Source organism: Schistocerca gregaria, chromosome 1 (assembly GCF_023897955.1).
Source record: "Schistocerca gregaria isolate iqSchGreg1 chromosome 1, iqSchGreg1.2, whole genome shotgun sequence".
Taxonomy (NCBI): domain Eukaryota; kingdom Metazoa; phylum Arthropoda; class Insecta; order Orthoptera; family Acrididae; genus Schistocerca; species Schistocerca gregaria.
The window spans coordinates 378,408,718-378,433,824 of NC_064920.1; the positions used below are offsets into that span (position 1 = coordinate 378,408,718).

General features: G+C 39.4%; 1 protein-coding gene across 1 annotated transcript in view; it reads left to right on the forward strand.

Moving 5' to 3' along the window:
• The window catches only part of LOC126347959 (bifunctional glutamate/proline--tRNA ligase), a 205,291-nt gene that overhangs the window by 5,085 nt on the left and 175,099 nt on the right, over positions 1-25,107 (forward strand). Inside the window, exon 2 of the mRNA XM_050002314.1 lies at positions 6,925-7,109. Coding sequence (XP_049858271.1) covers positions 6,925-7,109 — 185 coding nt within the window. The remainder of the gene's footprint in view (positions 1-6,924; positions 7,110-25,107) is intronic.

Here is a 25,107-nt window from a genome sequence, read left to right on the forward strand (position 1 = left end):
GATGCGTCAACTTTTGCTCAGGTAGCTGCAAGTACCATGACTGTGCAGGTTTTTCATGTGTCTATTGATGAAATTCAAGTAATCAATGCAAAACTTAATCTTGCTGAAATATTTTCTTTGGCACTGTCAGTACCAAACATAAAAATCATTCATTGCTTTCACTACAAGAAATGAGTACTGCAGACATATCCGATGTCTCCAAAGAATTTTGCTGCTGCAGATCATCATACTGAAGAAATGATAGAAAGTAGAATATCACAGTAAATTCAATGCCGGAGAAGTACATGCAGTTTTTGGAAAATCTTACTTAATCAGCGCAATGGAGTGCACTGGAAATGACCTGTAAAATATGATGAAATTATAAAGAAAATTAATCCACTTGATGTCATTGCAAGAGGATATTTTCGGTTCTCTGACTTTTAATTTAATTTACTGTTCATTTTCTGAGATGTTGTGCTCTTATTATTTTTTATAGTGTTTCAAAAGTGAATGTTATATTTATCTTATTTGGCACATAGCGTCATATTTTCATTTCCCTGCTTACAGGAAAAAAGTTTTTCCAACAAGAAGTAGCAAGTAACATGAGTCGCGTAACATTGTGTCACACACCTTTTTCAATGTATTACAGTATTTCAAATGGCATAAATATTTTTAGTAATATGTAATTCTATCATTTGAATGCCAATCTAACATGCATTTTATGTTATACTGGTCGTATCGAAAGTTGTTCTATCAGTATTACCCAGTTCTGTGGTAACTAATCTTTAAGAAAGAAAGTCTTCATTACTCATGTAGTTATTCATCATCTGGATTTGCAGCTGCTTGTGTTTACTGTGTTTGCAGTTAAAATTGTTCGATGTAAGATCTGCGAGTTATGCAAAACACCATTTTTCCAAGTTCCCAAACATCTTTCGGCACCTTTGTGCCATGATCAGTGGGTTTCTGTTTTATTTAATCTGTAATATGAACATTTTTACCAAACTATTACAAAATTATGTCGATATTTTGTTCAATCAGCAATTCTTTTTTGGCACCTACAGTGACAAGCTACATATAATAAATAATACACAAGTGGTCATGGAAAAACCATGCAAACAGAGTGTGAAGGTACCAGGAGATTCCACGGTGACTCATGATACATTTCAAAATCAGTGTTTTATTACGTTGACTCGTTATCAATCTATAAACCAGTATTTTCTTTTGTAAATCATCATCATCATCATGAACCATGGACCTTGCTGTTGGTGGGGAGGCTTGCATGCCTCAGCGATGCAGATAGCCGAACCGTAGGTGCAACCACAATGGAGGGGTATCTGTTGAGAGGCCAGACAAACGTGTGGTTCCTGAAGAGGGGCAGCAGCCTTTTCAGTAGTCTCAGGGGCAACAGTCTGGATGATTGACTGATCTGGCCTTGTAACACTAACCAAAACGGCCTTGTTGTGCTGGTACTTCGAACGGCTGAAAGCAAGGGGAAACTACAGCCGTAATTTTTCCCGAGAGCATGCAGCTTTACTGTATGATTAAATGATGATGGTGTCCTCTTGGGTAAAATATTCCGGAGGCAAAATAGTCGCCCATTTGCATGTATGGGAGGGGACTACTCAGGAGGACGTTGTTATCAGGAGAAAGAAAACTGGCGTTCTACAGATCGGAGCATGGAATGTCAGATCCCTTAATCGGGCAGGTAGGTTAGAAAATTTAAAAAGAGCAAAGGATTAGTTGAAGTTAGATATAGTGCGAATTAGTGAAGTTCGGTGGCAGGAGGAACAAGACTTTTGGTCAGGTGACTACAGGGTTATAAATACAAAATCAAATACGGGTTATGCAGGGGTAGGTTTAATAATGAATAGGAAAATAGGAATGCGAGTAAGCTACTAAAAACAACATAGTGAACGCATTATTATGGTCAAGATAGATACGAAGCTCACGCCTACCACAGTAGTACAAGTTTATATATGCCAACTAGCTCCGCAGATGATGAAGAGATCGACGAAATGTATGACGGGGTAAAAGAAATTATTCAGATAGTGAAGAGAGATGAAAATTTAATAGTCATGGGTGACTGGAAAGAGGAAGCCGCCTGGTAGAATTTTGCACAGAGCACAACTTAATCATAGCTAACACTTGGTTCAAGAATCATAAAAGAAGGCTGTATACATGGAAGAAGCCTGGAGATACTGACAGGTTTCAGATAGATTATATAATGGTAAAACAGAGATTCAGGAACCAGGTTTTAAATAGTAAGATATTTCCAGGTGCAGATGTGGACTCTGACCACAATCTGTTGGTTATGAACTGTAGATTAAAATGGAAGAAACTGCAAAAAAGTTGGGAATTTGAGGAGATGGGACCTGGATAAACTGGTGGTTACTCAAATCTAGGGGGCCTTTTGTCCGTGTATCAATGTGGTTTCCAGGAAGGACAATCTCCAGCTGACAATTTACTCAGTTGGAAACAGAAATCTGACTGGCTTTTACTGCCAGGAAGTTGCCATAATCTTCTTTGACCTATATAAGGCATACAAGATTTTAGTTACTCTCCATGACTGGGACTCTCGCAGTCCCCTTCTGATTTTTATCTGCCTGTTTTTATCCTACTGGCTCGTCCAGGTTCAAGTTACCACTTCACTCAGTATCCCTCGGATCCAGGTGGATGGTATCCCATAGTGTTCTATGTTAAGTGTCTCTCTCTCTCTCTCTCTCTCTCTCTCTCTCTCTCTCTCTCTCTCTCTCTCTCTCTCTCTCTTCCTCATTGCCACCAACAGGTTTGTAACCTCTGTTGGGCCTCTGGTTACCGTGGTGTTGTATGTGAGTTTTACATCTGGCGTAGCTCACAGTCGGTAGCATCTACTGGATGCTAATTCCGAGGCACCATCCAACAGCCCTTTGCGTGGGCCCTCTTCCATTATTTCCTGTTTTATCCCTTCAAAACATGTGTTATGCATTTTCGCCATCAACCCACTGTATACCCCAACCCAGAACTTTATTTAGGCGGCCAGCACCTAGATATTGTAACACGGTCGCATTTCTTGAGCCTTATTTTTGACATAAAGCTGATGTGGCGGCTCCATATTCCCCACCTGAAGACTACCTGCATGTGGAAGCTTAATGCTCTCCGCCCCCTGACCCACATATCTAGGGGTGCAGACTGTGCTACTGTTCTCTATTTCTACTGCACTCTTGGTTTGTCCATTATAGATTTTGGCTGTCAGGATCATGGCTTGGTGACTCCTTCCACTCTGAAACTACTTGACCCTGTCCATTATTATCAGTTGCGTCTGGCTGTCAGTGCCTCTTATGATAGTTCCATCGACAGTCTTCTCGCAGGAGAGGGGATTCCTCCTCTACAAATACGATGGAGCCAACTCTTGGGTTCTTACACAATCACTATTTGATGGTTCCCTTACCAACCTGCATATCCTGTCCTCTTTGCAAATGAAGAATTTCTCCCTCTTGAAACCCACTCTCAGGTGGGATTGCCATTTGCGATGCATCTAGAAGTCACCCTGTCAGGATCTCCATTTCCACTCACTGGAATGTGCCTCGTTTGTTTACTCCCACATCCCCCCCTTGGATGATTCCTCTACCACGGATTAAGACTGACCTATTCCAAGTTCCTAACGTCTCTGTTGTCCCTTTGATATTCCGGCGTCTTGTACATTCCATCCTTGAAGAGTTTCAGGATATTACCATTTTCTAGACTGATGGTTCTAAAATGATAAAGTTGGATATGCTTTTATATCTCTTACTGGCATGGATTATGTAGTGTGTTCACAGCAGAGCTGCTAGTCATTAAAAGGCCCCTCTATTTTGTTACTCAGGCCTCATTCCACAGTATTTTAATATGTGCCAACTCAATAAGCAGCTTGCAGGCTATAGACTGATTCTACTCTTGTCACCCTTTAGTCACTGCCATCCGTGACATCCTCTCTGCCTTTTGCTATGCCGCCTGCTCAGTTGTCTTCCTCTCGGTCCCAAGTCATGTGAGCATCCCTGGGAATGAACTGGTTGCCTGTTTGGCTAGAGAGTCAGGTACTTACCCGTTCATTCCTTTTCATGATTCCAGGTGCCTATATGGAGATACACATCAAATGTCTCTTTGCCCAAAAGTGGAATGACATCTGGTGCACTACCGCTCTCAGTAATAAACTCTGCACAGTCAAGGAGAGTACTGCAGTTTGGCACTCATCCTTCGCCTCCTCTCAGGAGTCCACTGCCTGGTGTCGTCTACGTGTTGGTCACACAGGCTCGGCCATTTTTTCCCCCCCTCTTGCGAAACGAGCCACCCCCACAATGTGCTTGTGTAGCCAGACTGACGGTATCCCATATATTAGTGGAATGTCTCCTTTTCGTGCTTCTTACTGAGTATAATCTTAAGAATTTCTTGTCTTTATATTCACAGATGGCTGAACTGGTCCTCAGTTGCCTACATGAGAGTAGTTTTTAGTCTCAAATAGAAGGTTTTGCTTTACTCATGGAATAGGGGCAGGGTGAACCTGGTTGGGGGCTCTCTTCGTATTTTCTAGGTCTGGGACCCATGACCACTTACCTGTGTGAAGACCACTCTCTCATCCCTCTGTTTTCCCGTTTTTAAGTTTGCCCTTCCCTTTTATGCCTTCTGTGTGAGTTTTAACTTCCTCGCTTTAAAGGTTGACCCCTCTGACGGGAACCACCTACTCTTAGCAGACTCTCTACTTATGCAATTAACTTTGGAATCACGGTGCTGATGACCTTACCGTTTAGGCCCATAACACCCTCAATTAATCAACCAATCAATCCTGTACCATCTGGTCTACATCTCACCCATGGATACTGCCGAGCAGCAAGACGCTTTCTTCTTTTCTCTTTTGGTAGTGACTGCACTAAGTTTATTTGCTAGAAGTCTGCTGCCCCTACATAACCTGTAGTAGGATGTGGCTCTTCTCTTCTTTCTTCAAGTAACAAGTCAAGCTTAGTAGACTCAAATGTAGACGAAGTTGTAGTGCTGTTCCCCTTTCGCCTATTGCTTGTTACCTTTATCCAGTTTCCACAATCTTTTTCCTCCTTCAACATATGTTGTTCAAATTTCACACATTCTAATTCAGCCTGAAGGGCACTAATCTTTGTCTCCAGATCGACTATTCTTCTGCCCTTTTTTTTTTTTTGCAGAGTTTACAATTCCAGGGGAGAGTCTTGTTGAGTTCCCTATTCAGTTCTCCTCTGCATTTGCACGACTGGAATTTCAGCCCACAGTCTACACATATCACTTCCTGTTTGACTATCCCATGGCAACTTTCACACCTATCATGCATTGCAGCACAATGTAAATGGTTAAAAATAGAATTTAAACACTTACAAAAAGTTACATTATGCAAATTTTCATAATTTACGAGTCACAAAGATTGGGCTACAAATAAGTGACACGAGTGCGCATTTTATATTGTAAAAAGTTACTTATTTCCACTTAAAACAAGAGTTCAATACTCACCTAACTGTTAATGACTTGTTCACAAAAAATATAATTTTTTCATTACTTGGGAAGAATGCTTTAGCTGCCTTTGTGTAGAGGTGTATTTTAGTGATCTCTCTCATTTCCTTTGGCAGTTTAATTACCTGGGGGGGGGGGGGGGAGTCCAATCTGTCTCTTGTTCAGTGATTGTGTGTACAGCTGTTAGTGGAATACTTAGTAAGAAAGATATGCACTACTGATTGGACAAATTGGTAGATGTTTTCACCTGCTACAGTAAAGATCCTCATTTGTTTAAAATTGTTCTTGCAAAGAGGCCAACTGCTACTTCAAGTTGTTATTCTTATGGCCCTTTTCTGCAATTTCAAAATTGTGCTCATGTTATGTGCCTCCAATCTCAAGAAGAGAACCCAAATCTAAGAATTGAAAGTATTTGTCACCACCAGATAAATGTTGTTATGAACTGCGTGCAGTGCCAGAGAAATAGTTGTCTACAAAATTTGTTGATTCATAAGGATTTGGTATTGTCTTACCTGATCTTTGATTTGTGTATTGTTATATTTGTTTCTGCCTTTTCCAGTTTCTTGTTTTATTACATCCAACGCTACTTTGCTTTTATGTATTGAATATTAATTTTACACCTCTACTCCATGCCAGTGTTCATCAACTATAATAATAAAAGCATACAAGTTTCTTAATAAGCCACATCCAGGTGTTTTCTGTGGATGATAGATATGGAGAACATGCTGCAATTGTTAAGCACCCTGTGGTTTTGGTCCAGGATTCTCTGAAACAAACTTAACTACCAACAAGTAACAACTCATGCATGAAGTAACATACGCACATTAGAAATAACTCATTTAATTCAAAGTAAGAATGGAGCTCATTCAATTATAGTTACGTCTCTGCTTAGAAGGCATGATTTTTTTTTTATGTATGACCCTTTACTGCATCATAAACTTCACTACTTGCAACACCTCCCATGAATTACCATTAGGATATGCACACTCCATCATCATAAGTCTTTCATGGAAAGAGTGTTTGTAACATTGAACATAGATTTCAGAGGATTACTGGACATACATTTATTGGTTCCTTGAGATGCTGGGCTAATGGGTGTTGATTTCTGGTTGGGAGACGGGGTTTCGTGAATGGTTGCCAAAGATGAAATTCTGTTAATTTCCCTGGTTCAGGCCTGGAATACTGTTAGAGTACCCATCAGCTTTTCCCCAGAAGTCCCAGTTGTGGTCGTAACAGTGACTTTGTGTGTGTGTAGGGATGAATCAGTATTTGAGAAAAAGAGAAAAACACATTTATTATTATTATTATTGCTATTGCTATTATTATTTGGCAGTAAATTGACTGATCAAATAAAGTTTGAAGTTCCTCCTGTAAGTTCCATTTTCTAGTTTCTAGATCCTGATTAATTGTATAGTGATTTAACATGTGAAAAACTGTCATTTACTTGAATTTTAACAGGTGCACTGATTATGGCAGAAGCTGTCAGATCCACCATACCAACGAAGCTGGAATGGGGCTCTAAAACAGCTTTTGAAGTGTCAGATGATAAAGTCTTCAGTAATGACCACACAGTTAGTCGATATTTGGCTAGATCAGCACCTTCACATGCGTTATATGGCACTACCATCCTGGAGCGAACAGAGGTATATGTTTGAATAGTTTTCCATATTTTAATACTTTCTTGTGTTATTGAAAACTAAATTTGTAAAAGTTGCTTTAATTCACAAATTTATTATGTGTTTTATTTCCTGATTTGTAGTTTTTTGTGTATAATACTTCTTGAATGAGGGTAGAAAGAATTTGTCCTCTTCTACTGCATTATGTATTTAAATCAGACAGAAAATTTAAATTAAAAAATTATAATCTTAATTGTTAAATGTGTTAGAGAAAGATAATCTGCTATTGATGGTGCTATTAAGACATAATCCAGAACATGTGCAAGAATCCAGTAATATCCTGTTGAAGTGTTACGGCTCTGGTTATGGGTTGTAACTGGACCGAAAACTTACTGTCTGTCACCTTGACATTGTTCATGAGCACTTTCACCTTATTGAAGGTTTATCATCACCTCATATTTGGGTTTATCATCACCTCATATTTTCTTGATGCAGTGTACCTGATATGCAGTGCCATTAATTCTATGTGGCAGTTCGTCTCCAACTGCAGAGGGTCCAGGGCTTTAAGAGAGTTCACATCTACACCAACCCACTGTGCAATGACGTATCTGTCCTTTTAAAGAACTCTTCCGTATATGACTGATTTCATATTTAACATTTACCATGTTGGGTCATAAATGACTTATTACTCAGTACAACAGACTCTAAAGTGAATCTCAGACCAGCAGATAAAAGAATGACATTTCTCTCCAACTGTTTCTGCATGTATTTACACTGTCAGCAGAGGTGCTTGCTCTGTGCCTTCCAAACCACTGCCAAGCCAAGTCATCAAAGTATAAACGCCACCTTGAATGTGTTACACCTTGCCGATATCCTGTGCTCATACTTCTGACATTGTCTTTGCGCAAACCAGAATTGATGTGCACGCATTGGAAATTCTCAATATGCTAATTATGTAAACAACATTTTCAGTCTCTCAGAAACATCTTTCGTTCGTCTAAGAGTTTAACAGTGGAACATTCTACTCTGAAGAATTTCAGGGTACACTACAGATTCCCCCACTTGGACAAAAAATATCGCAGAACTTAACTTACAGAGCTAATTACAATCTTTCTATAATCTACAGATGTCATGAAATGCCTGTTGTTATTTAACTTAAGGTCTCAGGTGTCTAAACTTCATTGTCTTCCTTTATTGTACAAATAAAAATAGTGTCTGTATTTATTGTTTAAGCTATTACAACTTCATTTTTTTTTTTTTTTTTTTTTTTTTTTTTTTTTTTTTTTTTTTTTTTTGGTGTGTGTTAGATAAGTAATATCATCCAATTCCGTTTTCTTATATCTTTGCAAATTCTTGCTGCTTTCTTAAGATAATTGGTTCAGCTTGCTAGTTGGTAATTATCTACCACTGTGGGTGACTATACAGCTTTCAAATCCTCTATAACAACACAGTGTTCTCAAATTTATTGAGGTAGAAAAGGAACAATTTTTTGGCTATTTTCGAGAATACTTCATTTGTGTGACTGTTAGTCACACAACAGCTTCCCACCTTTGTAAGAACTGCACTTAAACCTTACCCTTTGTGCCGATACTGTATACATACTTTAACATCTTTGGGATATGGGTGTACCTCTACTTACCTCTTCACATAAAAGGAATGGCACAAGTCATTCCTTCCATAGATTCAAGTGACCAAGGATTAGCCCACTCCTTCTCATGGTCCGTGTATCCATTTTCTCTCCCATACCTACAAACAATTATCAACCCCATCTTTTTAAAAAAAAAAACTACTTCTATGCACAAGTTATCTCTCTCACTTTTATAACTTTCAAACATGTGTTCCCTGACTCTTACTTTTGTATCTGTTCTTTGTTAGTAGATTATAATATTTTTCTTGTTCTTTATTATTCACACTTTTACATCCTGCTTACTTTAAACAAATCCATTAGCGCTTGCGTATCAGAGTTAACACTTACGCTGTCTGTTGTTGCATTGGCCAAACTGTTTGCATGCCATGGTACCGTATCCCATTTTTGTGTGCATGTTAGCATGTCACTTTCCACTTTCTGTGGTATAGATGGCACCCTTTCTCCCCCTCCCCTCCTGTTTAATTGACCCCCCCCTTCTCTCTCTCTCTCTCTCTCTCTCTCTCTCTCTCTCTCTCTCTCTCTCTCTCTCTCTCTCTTTTTCAACACTCAGTTTATGCTCTTTCGCAGAATCAGCCATTACATTTAACACTAACCTTTCTCCTAGAGCAGATGAAAACAAATGAACACTTGAACACCTAATAGCATTCTTTAAGTTATGTAAACAGGTAGATGTTTGCATCTTTTTCTTTTAAGAATCGGTAAATAACATTCTTCTCAGTTAGGTAATTACAATAACAGAACTTATGAACCTCAATAATTAAATTACGAGAAAGTTCAGACGTGGATTATGAGAGCAACACTATATCTGCAAAGCTTTTAGTGCACTTAACAGGAGGTCATCTACCCACCACCAGGGTTTGGACTGTAAATAAATCGTAAATGCCTCCATGCAGATGTCCTGTACTCATGCTTTTCGCATCCTCTCTGCACAAACCGAGTGAAGCATGGACAGTGAAAATTCTTTTGATATTAATTACCTAAACAACATTGTTATACTCTAATGAACATCTTTTTTTGATCTAAGAGTATAATAGTGGAATGTGCTAGTCTGAAAAATCTTGTGTTGCACTACTCTGTGCGAGAGAAATCACAAAAACACATTTTGCAAGAGGCAGAAAAGTAACTACAAACCTAAATGCTGTATATGGGGAGCAGGGGCACTTCTGTGTGTGTGTGTGTGTGTGTGTGTGTGTGTGTGTGTGTGTGTGTGTGTGTGTGTGTGTGTGTGTGTGTGTGTGGGTGGGTGGGTGGGTGGGTGGGTGGGTGGGTGTGATTCTGAGGATCAACAGTTTCTATCAAGTTACGCATAAATAAAAGTAACACAAATATTAATTTTGTGAACCAGATGACCCTACATTCAGAAAAGGAAGTACTGCATTGTTCAATCTATTGTTTGTTCAGCACTCCAGGTGACTGAGGCTGGAACAGCACAGAACAGAAAGAAAATAAATAATCTGAAAAATAGGATTCTTCATTTGTGTGGCCATATTGCCCATAATAGCTTTACAATTCTTGATGGTATTTCTTCCTGTTGTTGCAACTACAAAAATGTGTGATGTTTTTTACACCACACACATTTCACATTATTGAGGTAAAGCATCATCAGTGATGGTGATTTTCGCCTGATTTCTCACTTACATGAGGAAATGCTGTCTGCTAGCACATCCTTGATGTTTTTATGCATTAGACACTGATTATTTTGGTCTAATTTTACTTGTTCTTTAGCACTATGTATGTCTTGCTTTCCACCACAGCACACTTGTGGTGTGCATAAAAGTGTACTATGAAAAATATAAATGCATAGCGCTGCAGAACAACTAAAAATTAGACAAAAATTATCAGTGTTTAATGTAGGAAAACATCAACGATGTGCTAGCAGATGGCATTTCTCAATGTAAGTGAGAAATCAAGCGAAAATCACCACCACTGGTGCTGGTTTACAAAAGAATGTGTGTGTGTGTGTGTGTGTGTGTCACAGGGAATGTGGATCTTGGCTTGATTGCGAGGATGGCAAAAACCTCTATAAAAAGACCTTAAATCGCAAGGTGTGCTGCTTGCTGATGAGATGCGTGACTGTTGAGATGGAACAGCTGTTAACAGGCAACCTCTGAGGAACCTACTACAGCTTAGTTGTCTAAGGCTTACTCAAGCACACAGGGCTCAGTCTGAGTGGACACTTATTTCCCTAGCTGCATGTGGTACCAAAATGGATTCTTTGAAATTTTTCCTTCCTCCTGCCTGCAGAAAGGTTGGGCCACTGTAAGGTACCAACAACCAACTCTAACAATAGGGCTTGGCCAAGCCAGTCCTGATTCAGTCAATAGTAACAGAATGGCTGCTGTTTCTCAGAACGTGTTTATTATAAGAAAAGAGGGCAGTTTTGACAAAGTTTCTCCATTGTATGTACAGAAAGATTTAGTGGGCATTGCTGGATCCTTAGAATCTGTTAAATGCTTGTGCAATGGGACACACTATTGATTGAAGCAACTTTCTCCCAACAACTAAAAACCCTTCAAAAACCTCAATACCTCAGGAATTGTGTATAGACACTGAATTGCACAACACTTTGAACTACAGAGAAAGTGTTGTGACTTGCAGGAATACAGTTGATATTCCCCATGAAGAACTGAAAGCTGAGATGCCCTATGAAGGCGTTGGTGACATGCAAAACATTATGAAATGGGTGAATGGCAATCTTGTCAAATCAGACTCAGCACCAAACTTCCAGAACATATTAAGGCAGGTTTCCTATCTGTGAATGTATGACCTTATTTCCCAAACCCTGTGCAGTATATTAAATGACAGAACTTTGGGCACACTACTCTTGGTTGCAAAGGAGAAGCCACTTGTGGCAAATGTGGTAAAGCCATCCACAACTGTGTTGATTGTGTCTCTCCTCCAAAGTGTGTCAACTGCACTGGGCATCACCCTGTCTGGAGTTCGGACTGCAGTATTTTCGTTGAAGAATAGAAGATCCAGGAGATCAAAATGACAGAGCAAATCTCATTTGATGATACCAGAATGTTATACAAGTCCATGCAGCTGCCCACGTTTGCTGCCTTCTTTACTTCCGTTCTCAAATAGCCAGACCAGAAAGCTGATGCTGTTACACAAATTGAAGTTTCTAGTGTCAGCATTAGTATTTGTGTTTGTCAATGCACCTGGGATGCTGCAATTCCCTTGAAGTCCACCCCCCTTCCTTCCAGAACTATAGAAAAGGCCATGGTTGCTGACATTGTGGAGCTTCTGCCCCCTCCAAAGGTCAAGTCTTGTCCGCCGCCCAGTGTTGTCGCTACTGTTACCACTTACGAGGTTGTGGCTTCAAAGCCTCCCCAGACAAAAAAGTGAAGTCGAAGGCAAAGAATTTCCCACTGACGGATGTCAATGCCATCCTATCTGACGTCTCTATCGAATCATCTTTGGAGGCGATGGACCTCGATGTTGGACTGGGGCAATCATCTCTCACCAAGACAGCCTCCACCCATTGTGATCTCCCCTCCCCAGCAGAAAGTCAGGATGAAGGTGCTACCCCCATGATAGATGGTTCCCATCCTCCATTGGATCATTAATCGGTGCAGGACACATATGGAGGAACTGAAAGTGCTAGCATGGGAATGCCCTCTGTGTCTGTGTAGCCCAGGGCTATACCCTTCACCGAAAGGATGACTTGACTGGGGACAGGGCCATGGGAGAGATTGTTGTGTTTGTCAGTAATGAGCATCACTCCTTTACCAGTAACGAGCATCACTCCTCTGTTCTCTTCCTGGCTACCGATCTACTAGCTGTTGTGAAAATTCAGGGGTGTCAGAGGATCACTGTTTGCTAGCTGTATATACCTCCATAATATGCAATAAACTCAAAGATTCTCATAGATCTTGTGGACCAAGTCCCATTACTATTTCTTCTACTGGGAGACTTCAATGCCCATCATGTGGCTCAAATTATCAGCATCCACACTGGCTACTTGCCCTTGGAGTCAGGTTTTGGATAGTCTCATGACATCTCATGAGCTGTGCTTCCTCCACACAGGTACTCACACTGATATCTGTACTGCTACGGAGTCATTCTAAGCCATCGACCTCTTTTTCTGCTCCCTAGCTCTCACAATCTCTGTTCAGTGGATCATTGATGACCTTCATTCCAGGGACCACATCCCACTTCGCATTAACGTACCGTTGGAGTGTTATCGGAAGAGAAGCCACCAAAATGGATGGTCAGCAGGGCTAACTGGATGCTGTTCAGCCAGTTGGCTGTGTTTGAACATCATAACAGCATCCAGATATGGGTAGTCCACATCACACGAGAGTGTTAGTGTTATCATGCCGCTGACTTATCCATCCCAAAGTCATCAGGTTACTGTAGCAGGCAGATGAGTGCCGTTCAGCAATCCAGGACAGGCGTGTGGCTCTTCGACGATTAAATACCACCTGACTGTAGACAACCTCATAGGCTTTTGGGTCACAATAGCTAATGCTCAACAGGTAATTTAAAGAGAGCAATAAAATGTCATGGCAAGCGTTCCTGGATACCATCAACCGTTCCACTTGTTCTACAAAAGTACGGGGAGTCATCAGGAGGATTTATGGTAAATGCAGTCATTTACCAACAACAGCAGCACTGAAACAGGAATGTCTCCGAACAACACCCACAGACATCGCTCAGATTCTGGCCGAACATTTTGCAAAAACTACTGCCAATGCAAGCATTTCGTGACTACCATACAACTGTAGAGAGGAGCAAGTTGGACTTCAGATCCAACAGTTCGGAGTCCTACAACTCCCCTTTATCCATGTAGAAGCTGGTATCTGCCCTGTGTAAGACGTGTGACAGTGCACCCAGTCACAACCAAATCTAGCACTACATGCTTCGACATTTACCAGTGACGTCGAAGGAAATCCACCTTGAATATTTTAATCCTGTGGCAGACAGGCAACTTTCCCAACTCATGGAGGGAGTTGCCTGATACCTCTTCTCAAACCAGGAAAGGACCTCAAGTATGCCAGTAGTTACCAGAATATCGCCTTAATGAGCTGTGTAGGAAAGACACTGGAGCGAATGGTTAAGCGTCATCTGGTCTGGTTGTTAGAGATCAGGAAACTCCTTAGTCACCCTAGTGTCGGTTCTAGGCGCGCAGTCCGGAACCGTGCAACTGCTACGGTCACAGGTTCGAATCCTGCCTCGGGCATGGATGTGTGTTATGTCCTTAGGTTAGTTAGGTTTAAGTAGTTCTAAGTTCTAGGGGACTGATGACCACAGCAGTTGAGTCCCATAGTGCTCAGAGCCATTTGAACCAATCACCCTAGTGTGGTTGCCAGTGACTTCAGTCCACTGTTCACAACCTGACCCTAGAAGCAGTTATTGAACAGTCATTCCTACATAAACATCACTGTATTGTCATTATCTGTGATATCAGTAAGGCATACGATGTTACTTGGAGACACAGTATACTCACGCAAGTGTATCGATGAGGCTTTCATGTGTACCTTCCCTTCTTCCTGTGGTTTTTCGTGTCTCAGTGGTTTTTTAGGACATCAGTTGCTGACACATTGACCGCTTTGCGCAAGAAAATCCCTCTTTGCTATAGCCATAAACAGTATCGCATCTCCAGTAAGTAGTTCTGTAGAGTGCCCTTATTTGTGAACTATTTCGGTGTTTTCTGTCGCTCCTCTAGTGTTATCATAGTGAGCTGTCAGCTGAAGCTTACATTGTGGAAATTGGACTAGTGGGCTGCAAAGATGGCTTTTCAGTTTTCTGCAGATAAGTGTGCATGCACGCACATGTGCACTTGTGTGTGTGTGTGTGTGTGTGTGTGTGTGTGTGTGTGTGTGTGTGTGTGTGTGTGTGTGTGTTAAATCATTCTAATCATATTTTTAATTTACCTGACTTGCATGTGGGGAACACCATCATACATTTTAGAAGCTCAGTGAGGTTTCAGGGCCTTTTGTGGTTGCCACACCTGAGGGACCTGAAAGCCAGAGCCCTGAAGGCATGAACATCACACAATGCCTTAGCCACAGGTCTTGTAGAGCAGGAAGGGTGTTTCTGCTCCAGTTTTACAGGGCTTTCGTGCCTTTGTGGCTGGAATATGGGTACACAGAGTATGGATTGGCAAGGTCTTCTTATTTGAAGGTCATTGATGCTCTCCACAATGAGGAGATTTGGCTGGCCATGGGTGCTTATAGGACCTATTCCATACCCACAGCCTCTGTACTGAGGCTGGACAACCGCCACTCAGATTCCGGCGGCAACTCCTCATGGTGCGTGAGGCATATAAGTTCCTCGCAGCTCTGACTTCATCCGCGTACCATACTGTTGCTCATTCAACTCTGGAACACCTATTCTCTAACTGTCCGTGAGCCACAGTGCCATTTGGTATCCAAGTGTGGCGTGTACTGGAGTCACTCGGTGTGGAGTAAGTGCAACCCCAAATCCAGGGTTTTAACCATATGCTGTCGTGGTTCCTGAGAGGCCCAGTGTAATTTTAGATTTGGTGCAGTACAGGAGAGATTGCACTCCTACTTCTGTTTTTAGGGTGATATGACCTGACATTTTGTGTGAGCTCCAAAACTATTAGTTGTCTTTAGGGATGGGTCCAATCTGGGGGCCTCGGTTGGTCACTCTGTTGTTTTCCCAGATCATGTCCTCAAGGTCAAACCGCCTCAAGGCTTTACTGTCTTTGACACAGTATTGCATGGGATTTTGCAGGCACTGGAGCAGATGAGACGGTCTTTCGGTGGTAAATTTCTTGTCCCGATTCTTGGAGTGCCCTTCAGTCTCTGAATCATTTGCACACAGCCAATAGTCGTCCAGAATATCCAGGATGCCCTCCTCCAGCTGCAATGACTGAGGAAGGAGGTGTCTTTCTGCTGTGTACCTGGGGAACATGGGTATTGCGAGGAACAAAAGGACAGATCTACCAGCCAAAGAGGGACGTTCTGATCCTCAGCTGTTTCACTGTGCCATCCCTGTGCATGCAATAGCCTTGCTGTTGGGCTCCAGTGTCTCGTGTTGGTGGAGGATGAGTGGCTGGAAGTGATAGGCAATAAGTTCCGTATAGTAAAGCCCACACCACAGTCATAATGTACCTACTTTCAACCATGTTGATGGGACGAGGTCTTCCTTATTTGTCTTTGCATAGACCACAGCCCTATGATGTGTGATTTCTTTCTTTGGCTTATTTTCCAACAAGCGGTGTAGCGTTTCCAGAATTTCCGCATAAATTCTAGAGCCACTTGGCCTTCTGCCGTCTCAAACACACGATATTTTGAATATGTGTGGGAGAGCCTATTTTCTGTGCATCACCTGTTTGTGTGTGCAGATTTGAAGTTTATTGTGAGACAGCTGTAGATGCGGTGGTTGAACAGCACCAACAGGTGTTTGCCAGTCGCCCATGGAAGCCATAGTGAAGAACAAGGAATGTTCATGTATTCAGTGCTGTTCTGTAACTTTGACAATTGGAGTTGGGAAAAAAACTTTTAATTAATTCTCATTTTGGACTTGGAAAGGATAAGACGTATATTCAGATTATTATTGAAAAAGGACATGGTTATCAAGCCAACCTTACCTTATGTGTAAATGAACTTTGTTTCTAACCTTTAGAGACATGAGGAGACTTACTTGATCGTGTTTGTTTATGTGGAGAACGAGATTTGTAAAAATTTGACGTTTAAATATGCATTGTTAAGCGAAGAAAAAGAAAATGCTTATGTCTGCTTATTTTATAAGTAGGAAGAGTCTTGAGAAATTCCTTTTCCTAGAACATATACTCCTGAGAAGAATAGAAAAGGGGGTTGCAGCAACAAGGTAACCATCAAGGAAAGTCGGCTGTCCATCTCGAGTAAGTTGTATCATTAAAGAAGTGGGATTTTACACACATGCTTCACCACTTTGTTGTCCAAAGCGTTAGAACTTGGTAACCTGTGTGAAAAGGCAGAAGAAAACAGGAATTTTGAAACGAAAATGAAATAAGATGATGTTATGTGTTGCCTTAGCAACTGAGTATAACAAGACAAGAGAACCATTACGATAAACTGGACTAAGCCTAAAAATCAAATGAAGAAAATTAGTAAATGCAACAAAAGGGAAGATGTAAGAAATTCATAATGTTGAAAAGAAAAAGAGAGAAGATCTCAATGTATTAGACTAAGAAGAGATACGCCGAGAACAATTCGACTAATAAGATCCGGTGTGGGGAGCAGACAGCTCTCATAAACATCGTGAGGACGCAGACACGGAAAACAATGTCCGATGCCGCCAGCACCAGTTGCTGTTCATTGGTGTTGACCTGCTTCAACATCTGGTTACTGACTTCGACGCAGAAACCTACATTCGACGCCATCGGCACCAGTTGCTGCTCATCGGTGCTGATTGCACATCCGCTCACCAAAGCAGCCTAAACCCTACACCGGGTGAGTGTAAAACAGTACTTTATTGTTTGAGTGTAAAGTTGGATAAACTGTTGAGTGAAGTGTACTCATGTAGTTGTTATACTTAGAGTGAAGTTTTTAAATGTTTACTAGATCCAAAGCGCATAAGAATATGGATAACATGAAACAAGCAGAAGAAACTCAAGAACCAGCTATGGCTATGAGAATCAGTAGATAAATGCCAGACTGGACTGAGTTAGTAAATTTGATTAAAGCCCAGAGTCCTAAGTTAGACTCAGTAAATGCTCAGTTAAATTCTAGACCAGAACCCCAGAGTTTACAATCAAATGAAACTCTAAAGAAAGAAATAGGTTTGGTACACTCTAGTTTAAATGCTCAAAGCAAAGTTCTAAATGACCAGAGTGAAAACTGGAATAGTCAAGCAACCAATCTAGTTTTATTAAATGCCAAGGTTGACGCACAGAGTAAAGAATTTAGTAATCTATGCAAAGGCATGGATACTTTAGACTGAATTTGACACTCTAAATGGTAAAGTTGAAAATTTAAAGTTAGATTTAAAGAAGGAACTTGGTAATTCTTTAAGCATTCAGGTAGATCAAATGTTTGCTGAAATCAACCAAAAACAGACTAATAATTTGCAGAATTTGACAAAAAAAGTTAGAATTGAATATTGAGGAAAAATATGATAGTTTAGAATTAGACATTAATGAAAAGTTAGGATCATTGGAAGATGTATGCATTGCTCAATTTAACGCTGTAAAGCAAGGATGGCATACTTTGAAGGAGAGCAGTGATAAGCATAGCGAAATAATGCCTGTCATTTAATCGCAGATTGCAGGTGTAAGTACATTAGTGGATAATGACAATACTTCAAAGAGAATATATTGACCTTTGTTATTATAAATGTACATAGTTTGGAGGAACCATTTGTACAAATTAAGAGATCGAAAAGTTACCGAGAGTATAACCTCCAGAAACATTTTGACTATTGCTTCTTCCAAACTTAATGATACTAGAAAAGTTATACATGACATGTAGAAAGAATTCAAGCTTATCCAAAACAAAGTAGAAAAAAGTGTATCCTCACCTAATGTTGTGTTACCCAGAGAGACATTCAAACAAAATTTAACGAGAAGTACTGGTCTGCACTTGCTCAAGTGAAGTTAATATCAGATCCATGGGACCCGGGCGGAGTCACATATCCCCCAGGGACATTAGCATTCTGAGTTAACGGGCAGAGTGACGACCGTCGGATCCAGAGTTGTTTTCGGTGTTTCTTCTAAAATAGTTTTCCTGCACCTAATTCCCTTCAAATCTTAAACTATTCTGTCATCTATTTCTGAATGCTTAAACTATCCCATAATTTTAGTACTTATAAAACTGGATGTGACTATAAGATAAAGACTGGTTTAAGAGAATCACAGATAAACAGTGATCTCTAGACAAAATGAACAGAATAGAATATTATATTTGTGGAAAATTTAATATCATGTGACTAAGTGAACAGCTGTTACACTGTAGTGTATAGATTTTGTATTTTGTACAGAATATTCTATACGTTTTATGAGATGTGATGTAGATTGGGAGGGTTAGTATCCATTTGAAAGGGGTGGGTATTGTGGATAACAGCGGAGTTTACGAGAACACACAAATCACGACTAACACAGAAAACACACCACACCTTTCAAACAACCCTTGCAAACAAGTGTGACTGATTCTTCATCACTTGCCATTTCCATAGGGTTGCTAAGATTTCCTTCAGGGACCTCAAGGGTGAAGGTGAGAATGTCGTTCTGTGTGAGATTATTTCCTTTCTTACTTGTCATTTGAGGACCTATCTGTTTTTTTCCCTCTTTACATATTCATCTACTTCTATCGCAGGAGTCCTTCCTGGTTTCCGTGGTTTCCAATAACCTACGTCTTATAGGCCGGAAAAGCAGACAACACGAATTCACATCCGCATACTTGCAAAAATACACTTAAACACAAACATTAAAGTTGCAGATTAGAAACCTGACGAGATGTGAGAACCGCTAGGTGTGGTTACGGGAAAGAAAATGTGTGCATAGAGAAACATACACATATGTGTATAAAAAATATCACAGTTCAAGCCCAAGAGGAGGTAATTGTGATGGTCATTAAGGAATGTCGATCTAACAAATATTCTGACGAATTGTAAGATAGTGGGACTCGTATAGCCTAAGTAAATATGTTATCTACTGAATAGTACATCCAGATATGGTATCTATTACAGATAAAGTAGTTGATGAGAAGATGAAGTTGATGAAGTATTAAGAAATGAGTGCAAAGTATAGAATAGATTTGTAGCTTTACCAGAAAATACTTAACTATAGTGTACTTAGGAATGTATACTGAGGGTAATGAACCATGAGGCCTACTCAGAAAGGATAAGGGGGGTGTACCCGGCATTTACTGAATACAAAGGGCGAGCTTGCTTACATGGAGACAGGATGACCTATGGCCTAGTTAGGGATGTGTAAAGGGGCGTACCTCCCAGAATGGACAGAGGAAGTTCACCCATATGGTCAACCCCCAGGCAAAGTATAGGCACTGATCCTAGCAGGAGGGGCAGTATCGTAAAAGAAGTCGCATATTTTATAGGATTATTCTGGTAAGTTTGAATTCCATATAACACTAGCATTATCACGTTTTAGGTAAGTTTGTGAATGTCAAAAGGGAACACTTTTATTTTACCCAGAGTTCCTCCGAACTACAGTCTATAAATAATGAGACTATTACGCACTAAAAAGTAGTACAAAGAATTAGAATAAAGACTAAAGTACTCAAGTGTCATGAACACCTGAAGTTTGTGATTGGAGTTAAAGAAAGAGTCCTCACAATTCCTAAATAATAATAATAATAATAATAATAATAATAATAATAATAATAATAATAATAATGCAGACTGAAATTATAAATAAATGCACAAGTTCTAAAAAACAAAGTAGTGAGGAATCAGTAGAAAGACAACCATCGGAAGCTTGCTCTATAGAGTGTAAAGATTTATGGTTGAAAAAAAAAAATATTTATGTAAACCTATGCAATAAATGAATACTTTCAAAATCTGAACTATTATTATGTATGATATTAATGTACATAATGATTGTGTATAAAATATCGCGTGTTTGATGTGAGGAGGGGGATATGTAATGTTTTGAGAATTTCTTCGTAAATTCTAGAACCACTCGACCTTCTACCGTCTCGAGCACACGATATTTTAAATATAAGCATGAGAGACCTATTTATTGCGTATCACCTGTCTGTGAGAGCAGGTTAGAAGTTTATCGTGAGACAACTGTAGACGCTGCTGTCAAACGGCACTGACGAGTGTGTGCCGGTCACGCCATGAAAGCCATAGTGAAAGAACAAGGAATGATTTTGTATTCAGTGCTGATCTGTAACTTTGACGATTATAGTAACAAAAGAACAGTGGGGTTGGAAAAAGACTTAATTAATGCTCGTTTGGGACTTGGGAAGGATAAGACATGTATTCAGATTCATATTGAAAAAGGACATGGTTATCAAGACAACCCTACTTTATGTGTAAATGAACTTTGTTTCTAACCTTTAGAGATGCGAGGAGACTTACTTGACCATGTTTATAAAAGTTTGACGCTGTTAAGTGAAGCAAAAGAAACTGCATATGGTTGCTTATTTTATAAGTAGGAAGTCTTGAGAAATTCCTTTTCCTAGCAAATATACTTCGGAGAACAAGAGAAAAGGAGGTTACAGCAACAAGGTAATCATCAAGGAAAGTCATGCGGAATGTATCACTTACCTCCAACATCAGTGATGACAGCTCTCAACAGATGGAACAAAAGTTCACTAAACAACTTGCTATGATAATGTTTAATGTTCGCATTAGCTACAGCATTCAGAGCAGAGCTCTCAGAACACTACTGAACACTCATTGGCTGTCGTAGAATGTGTGACGTAGGTGTGTAGAACAAGCCATCGTTTGTGACTCCAACTGTAATATTTGTGATAGCGATCAGCAAGTCACAATGGGCATTGTGTTGATTTTTGAGGAAGGCATTGTGTTGAGGAATGGATCTGTTATTAACGTGTTTCTCCAATAGACAACATTACTTTGCTTGCCCTAAAATATGTTCACCCATAAACCGATATAGTCTTAGTTCTAGTGAAAGGAGGCGAGTCTGAAAATGAAAATGTTCGTTAATTTGTGAAAATTGATTTATAATGATTTCGTAAAAGACTGTTCTTTAGAACATTTACACTCCACTAACACTTTCAAAAATTTTAAATATAATAAATGTATGTCGTAAAGAATTTTCTGGCGAATAGAAGACTATGACAAATAAGTAAGCAGCCAATTCAAATCAGTCAGCTAGCAAATAATGAACATGGAAGAGAATATACTGCAGAGTACGTTCCCTCCTGTGGAATGTTGCCACTTGAGTGCTGAACAGTAGGGGGAGGAGGATTAAAATGTTTGCCTGCCGTATGTAGCAAGACATTGTTATTGTAGTGAAGAATTCATGTTAATCCACAATACTGTATGTTTGAGAATGGACTGTTTTCATCAACTTTTTCCTTTGACTGTTAGGTGGTCATAATTGTGGCATCAGAAGTCAAGCAGAATGTCCACCTATGCCGATATGACATATAGTCACTTGACAGATAATGGGCTGATTGTTCCAACCACCAGCACACCAATGCACTGGCAATTTCCACTGTGTTTCCATCTCAGATGCACTTCCTGAAGTATTGCGCCAGCCAGCCCTCAGTGAACCATTGTAGTCACAGATTTGGGTGACTTTTAGCTTCACACGCTTTACAATGTGTGATAAAAGTAGTCGAAAGAGCAGCAGATTGAGACTGCACACTTCTAGTAGGCTGCTTTAAAAAAACTATTGGACACCTTTCTTTCCTTTAAAGTGGTGTAATGAATCGCAACTGCTCTATAAATCGGCACATGACCAGTAATAATGATTAGAAAAGAAAAATTCATGAAAGAAGAATTAGACGAGTCTTCTAAATTGGTGAAGCCTGGTGAGACCAGACTTCTCAGAAGGAAACTCACAAAACTTGATTCTTTTCAGGAAGATGCAGTTTGTTGTGAAATGTATGATTATTATTCAGGAAAGAGGATCTGACACTTAAAAAGTTACTGCCTCATTTGTAGCCAGAGGAGAGAGAGTAACTGTAGCTCATGCTCATTCCTAATTTTCTGCTTTTACTCAGTGCAAATAAGGCAACCACAGTATGGTTTCAAGACTGAACTTTGAAACTTGTATCATTTTGTTGTACAAAATGAGGTGTCCACAGAGACATCATCGAAAAAGAAACTTTTTGCTGGTTGGAGAAACATAACTTAGTTGGCAGTAATCTGAACATGGCAGAAATATTAGAACTTGTCAGGCAACACAAGCCAAAATGTCTAGTTTATCTTGTGGATGAAATGCTAATAAAATACAGGTATAAAGTACTCCAACTGGCTGAAGTGGAACGTCTTTTGAAAAGCGCAGTTGGAAAAAGTGACACCAGAAGACTGGCAAAAAATAGTGAAACCTGTGCTACAGTATGCATGGAACAATGAAGGTATGTCACAACAGTGTGTTGAAAACTGTCACTTTGAGCAGTGACATTGATAATTCCACCAACTCCGACTAAATTAAACAGTGTCTTCTCATCGTTTGACTAATGTAAAGTGACTGTCCTTTAATGAACCTTTTAATTTGATTAAATCTCATGTTTGTGGATTTATTTTGGTCAGTTCCTCTTCCGTGTTGTGAGATTAAGGAATACTGCTTAGTCAGTTGCCATCTTCTCCTTATGGTAAGTCACACTGCATCTTAAATATATTTCATTTTTGGTGAATTCTAAAGCCTTATTTCAGTGCGCTAATGATTTTCAAGATGTACAGTGAAAAGAAAAAAATTTTTTGAGACGCGAAAATTTCTTCTGTTTCAATAACCAACATAATACTGGCGTCATTTAAAATGAAGAAAAGCTATTACTGAGAAGAATATTGTACATGAATTTCAGAATTTCCATGTTATTTTTGTAGTAAACTTGTTAAGAGTTAAATATTGCCCCAATTGCATAAAAACATCATTTTAGAAGTTTTTTATGTAGGAAATCCAATGCAGTATCGCAACTTTGATAAGATTTGTTGTCAGGTGTTGTATTTTAGTAACCTACAAAAAAAAGTTATTGCTGCACGTTCAGTAGTTTGTGAGATATGACATAATGTCAAGTTTGAAGCTGTTTACAAAGGTGAAAATTTCATCTACTCAAAAAAGGCAACTCTCTCCCTAATTAAAATTAAGAAAATATTTTTGATGTGCTGAGGGACACTATAGAGGCCTACTTATTATGTAAATTTGAGATTTTTTTTACTTGAATTTTGTCAGAAATAAAGGCTTTGAAGCAATTCCTGTCACCACAGAGACTAAAGCATTTTGGTGGTGGCTCTCTGACTGTACTGTATGTGACGATGCCACAACTTTTTACTTCAGTCGCCAGGTGCCAACTATTTTAAATCAGACTATTAATAGTCCCAACTTTGGCTTTCCAGTTGATGAAGTAGGTTTTTGTCAGTGATGGGTTGCTAACAGTTTCTCTATTAAGGGAAGAAAAACCAATATACTAAGTTATGTTATTAATGTGTGCATCATCAATCATGGTAGTAGTAAGTGGTCAGCTAAATAGAGCAGATACCTTAAATGCTTGTTTTTGTATTTAGATGAGCATTCTGGAGCATATCAGACAGCTCTTGCTAGGACAAATAAAGCAGTATGTTAGCATACTTTTAGTAGTTTTACTGCCTTTATCATTGTGAAATGATATTCTGGGAGTGCTCATTTTTAGAAACAACATTTTTAATATGCAAAAGCATCTCATAAGAATAATGTGTTTGGTGCACATTTATGATCATCTTGTACACACATCTCCTAAGAATTAAGCAACATATACTGTTATTTAAATTTGGTTATTTATTGTAATCACAATTCATAACAAATAATGATGCTCATTGTTACTGTCTTAGCCATAAATGAATTACCTCCTTTTTACATAAAAAAAATAGTTTCAGTGGTTTTAAAAAAGAGGAATTGTACTTTAACAGAAACTTCTATTAATCACCCAAAGATGACAAATGCTATACATATTGTGAAGTCTGTCCAAAGAGAGACTGACAGTATTTTTATTTGAGGTTAACTTCTATTTGGACAGTTGTAGCACATACAATAAGACCCCTTTTTACACTTTTCGGCATACTGAGCCCCCAAAAAAAGTAAAATGCAGGAAAATGTAAAATACATGAAAGCACAGGAAACACAACAGTGGTAAATGAATGTATTACTCTGTCACTCTCTTTATGTTGTTCAGAACATGAAACTAAAACAGCTGAAATTTTGCCTATTTTAAAAATTCTGAAATAATTGCAGTAATTGTCTTTGTTTCTTTCGAATGTCAGTTATCTCTACTCTTTCACGAAACCATGTTAAAAAGATATTCGTGTTCTAATGTGAGATTTGTTATTGATAATTATTGTAAAATTACAGTAAATAAAACTTGTAACATAATATTGGTTAAAATTCTAGAGTTGGCAGTCTTCGTAAATAGGGAACAATAAACTTGAAATCTGTAGCTTGTTGCTGACAAGAAGTCCCTGAGTTCAGGAATGTCCTGTGTGAGAAAGGGGACAGAAATTGTCGTCGTGTTACGGAGCATCTGAGGAGGAATGTTTACATCAGACATCAGGTTGTACCAATCTAAGACTGCACACCTAGTGCGGATTATTGAATTTCACGTGGAAGTAACAACGATCGGTGAAAGCCCATTATGGGGATGGGCATCTTCAAATTATTTGTGTAAAAGACTGTAAAATTAAATTAAAGCTGTTCTAATACAGCACTGTGACCAGAAGGAAGGTTGCTAATAGTGCCACTATCATCAGATCATGATTATCAATAAGGTAGTGACACAGCATACTTTCTCATCC